This window comes from Fragaria vesca, linkage group LG7, assembly GCF_000184155.1.
Source record: "Fragaria vesca subsp. vesca linkage group LG7, FraVesHawaii_1.0, whole genome shotgun sequence".
In the NCBI taxonomy this organism is placed as follows: Eukaryota; Viridiplantae; Streptophyta; class Magnoliopsida; order Rosales; family Rosaceae; genus Fragaria; species Fragaria vesca.
This window is the reverse complement of record NC_020497.1, coordinates 12,946,546-12,950,386: the sequence shown is the minus strand read 5'-3', so window position 1 is coordinate 12,950,386 and position 3,841 is coordinate 12,946,546. Positions and strand designations below refer to the sequence as shown.

The following is a 3,841-nucleotide window of genomic DNA, read 5'->3' as shown; positions in this document are numbered from 1 at the left end:
AAGTCAACTATAACACTAATGCTAATTATAATAAAGTTAATTGACACAGCTCCCTACATTGGTTGTTTATGAGAAATGAGAATAGTTTAGAGACTAAGCATATCATAAATCCCACTGAAAACACGAAAATTCATGTAACGAATAACAGAAAGACACGTGTACAAAATAATATATTTGTATTGATTGAATTTGCGGGTTAGAATCTCTGTGGGTATTCTTTTAACAAAAATGTCCTCTGATTCGATCTCCGACATTGATTTGATCCAAGGGTGACGAGCACTTGATCTTGAATTGAACTGTTGTAGTTTGAACTTCTTATCGTGTTGACTATTTGTAGAAGGAAGTTGACCAAGGGCCATAGAGGCTTGATCTTGGTCGAATTTGGGCCGTGAGAGGTGTCACATTCTTCGGCTTGATAACAGATGAATCGACACGTGTGTTTGGTGCTTGTTGATTCTCCTTGAGCTTGTTGAAGAACTTAGTAGAAGTTTTGATTTGTTAAAAGGCTTGAAGACGAGGGTTGATCAAGGGCCGTAGAGGCTTGACGTTGATCGGGTTTGGGACACGAGCAGTTCCACATGGTGGTTGCTCTTCGTCTTGTAGTTGGTGAATATGTCGGCTATTTGGCAACTTGGGACTCTTCGGGATTTGACAACTTCTAGGCTTGAGGTTGATGAAGAATCGGCTATTTGGCAGTTTGATGATTCTTCAAAGGTTTTGGGAGAATTCTGAGCTCTCGGGAGTAATTTTTCTCTCTTGTCCGGAAGTCTTCCTCTTGATATGAGAGGGCGTATTTATAGTGTCAACGTTCCTCTGTTTATGGAATGTTTTGAAGACACCGTTTTAATTGTATTTTCTTAACGGTATAATTAAATCAATCAGTCTTGATTGATTGATCTAATTATAATTATTAACATAAATAAATCAATCGGTATCTATTGATTGATTCGATTATAACCGATAAGGTATTTTATCAATTTAATTAAATGTTCGACTTCCTTTCCGATAATCAATTTAATTTGATTGAAATTTGATTATCGATTGATATTTAATATTTGCTTTTAGTCGGGATTGATGATTTTGTTGTCGACTGACCATTCACACGTCGCCACATGTCATTTCCAAAGATTTTTCAACTTTCTCGACTCATGAACCACACGTATGCAATTTGTCAAGATCATGCGTTGAATGAATAATCTAATGATTATTATTTTCATTAAATTTTATGTGTCTACACCCACCATCATTATAAAAATCAGGATAGAGAGGTCTCCCTGTCACAGAAACTAAGCTCTTACTTCCTACGAGAGACAACCGGAGAGAAGAAGAGACAAAAAGGATGAGTTGTGGAGAAAGCAAGGTGGTGTGTGTGACAGGAGCATCAGGGTTCATAGCATCATGGCTGGTCAAGCTCTTACTGCAACGAGGGTATACTGTCAAAGCCACCGTTCGGGATCCAAGTCAGTTCCATCACTTCTCTTTTCTTTCTCTCTTCCCGTTTTGTTTTCAAGTTTGGATCCATTCAGACTTTATCAACTTGAGCCACTTCTTCAGCTAATCTTCAACATCTAGGTTTTAATTTTCAGTCTTAACTAAGCAAGTTCTGCTTTTGGCTTTTGCATGCTGCAGATGATCAAAAGAAAACAGAACACCTGCTCTCACTTGAAGGAGCAAAGGAAAGGCTTCATCTATTCAAAGCTGACTTGTTAGATGAAGGTTCTTTTGATTCTGTAGTAGATGGTTGTGAATGTGTTTTCCATACGGCATCCTCTGTACTTCTTTCAGTCACTGACCCTCAGGTTCATTTCTTTGTTTAATGAACATGTACCAGTTTTTCTAATTTGTTGATGCAGTTTCATCTTACCTGCAAAATCAGCACTTATTGCACTATAATTTTGCTAGCTCTTAATCTTTGTCAGGCAGAATTATTGGACCCTGCTTTGAAGGGAACGCTTAATGTCCTTGAATCGTGTGTGAAGGTTCCCTCTGTTAAAAGGGTGGTTATAACATCCTCTATTGCAACAGTTGCATTTAACGGAAAACCTGAAACTTCTGATGTAACCATTGATGAAACTTGGTTTTCGGATCCTGCTTTTTGCGAAAAATCAAAGGTTTGTGTGTAAATGGTTTTGTGGTTGCCTGCATACTAACTATAGGATTGCTTTCAAGCCATAAAAACTATGTGCATTGTATTTACTAAGACATTGGGGTTTCCATCAGCTTTGGTATGTGCTTTCAAAGATACTAGCTGAGCAAGCTGCTTGGGAGTTTGCAAAAGAGAAAGGCATTGATATTGTTACAATAAATCCGGCATGGGTGATTGGCCCTCTCTTACAGCCAACTCTAAACTTAAGTGCGGAACAAGTTCTAAATCTCGTAAATGGTACTTTTATTGGAAAAAATTTGCATTATTTAGTGGATAACACTTTGCTCTTCACCTTGATATCCGTCTCAAACAATCTGCCAATTCGAATCTGTTGTTGCTGATTATCGTTTAATTGATGCAGGGAAGGAACAGTTTCCTAACAAAAATTACAGATTTGTTGATGTTAGAGATGTTGCTAATGCACACATTCTAGCCTTTGAGAACCCCTCAGCTTGGGGACGTTATTGTTTAGTTGGAAGCACTAACCACTGTTCAGAGATTGTGAAGATGTTGAGCAGTATCTTCCCCACTCTCACTCTTCCAGATAAGTAAGTTGCATTAACATTTTCATACTTGGCATACTAGCTGGGACTTCACAATCTCATCAGTCTCTATTTTTGACAGATGTGCAGATGACGAGCCTTTTCCACCAACATGCCAGGTATCAAAGGAAAGAGCCCAATCTTTGGGTGTAAAGTATACACTGCTAGAAGTGACACTGAAGGATACTGTTGAAAGTTTGATGGCCAAGAACTTCTTCTAATTTCGCAAGTCATGAAACGGTTGCAGATTGATAGTTTCTTATACTGTTCTTGTGGCCTCGTGTAACTTGTAGCTTTTGGTGATGATTTGCACATATATAAACGTACCATAATGCATGTTGTTTTGGATCATTTAGCAAAATCTTCAACTTATAAGAAAGCATAGGAATAATGTCTTGATTATATTCATCTCCCAAGGAGGTCATTATTGAATTACAATCTATACACAAATAAACAAATGTATTTGATCTAAGTGGGAGTAAGTGGGAGGTTGTGAGTCATAGACTCGTCGTAGCATTTCAGTTGTTTGTTTAATAAAAAATGAAAATTATAATCAGAATGGTAAAAAAGTAATTGCCAATGAGTGAAAAGCTAATCATCTTAGAGCATCCCCAACAGTATTGTCGAATCATTTACTTTTTTGAAATTTGTCAACTTTTGGGATGAATAAGAGCTCCAGCAGAATGCCTAAAAAATTGCTAAATCCTAATATTGCTAAACTAAATTGACAAATTTATCAACCTAGACAAGAAGAGAAATTTTAAATACACACCTCTAATATCTTAATATACACCCCTTACTTAATACACCACATATCAAGTTTTTCATTTCAGTATTATACTTAATACGCAATACCCTTAATTTATGAAATATTTCATTATTTAATATAATTAATCTATATTTACTATTTGGTACCTCTTTTTACATATTATTTCGTCTAATTTTTGTTAGAAATTTTTTATTATCATTGTTCAATTTATAATCAAATGATTATTGTTATATCCCAACTCCAAATCATCAATACAAGTTTTCAAAATTCATAAGATAGTAAAAGTGTAGAAGTACAATAGTTATTAAACATAGATATCTAGTTATTCGATAAAACATGTCATGATAAAGATGCAGTACTTGAGAATATGATATGCAAGATCAA

At 35.8% G+C, this 3,841-nt stretch overlaps 1 protein-coding gene across 1 annotated transcript in view; it reads left to right on the top strand.

Moving 5' to 3' along the window:
• Positions 1–1,285: 1,285 nt before the first annotated feature.
• LOC101295856 overlaps positions 1,286–3,841 on the top strand; it is a 17,747-nt gene continuing 15,191 nt past the window's right edge. Inside the window, exons 1-6 of the mRNA XM_004307180.1 lie at positions 1,286–1,460; positions 1,630–1,811; positions 1,920–2,111; positions 2,221–2,383; positions 2,508–2,694; positions 2,771–2,858. Coding sequence (XP_004307228.1) covers positions 1,340–1,460; positions 1,630–1,811; positions 1,920–2,111; positions 2,221–2,383; positions 2,508–2,694; positions 2,771–2,858 — 933 coding nt within the window. The 5' untranslated portion in view covers positions 1,286–1,339. The remainder of the gene's footprint in view (positions 1,461–1,629; positions 1,812–1,919; positions 2,112–2,220; positions 2,384–2,507; positions 2,695–2,770; positions 2,859–3,841) is intronic.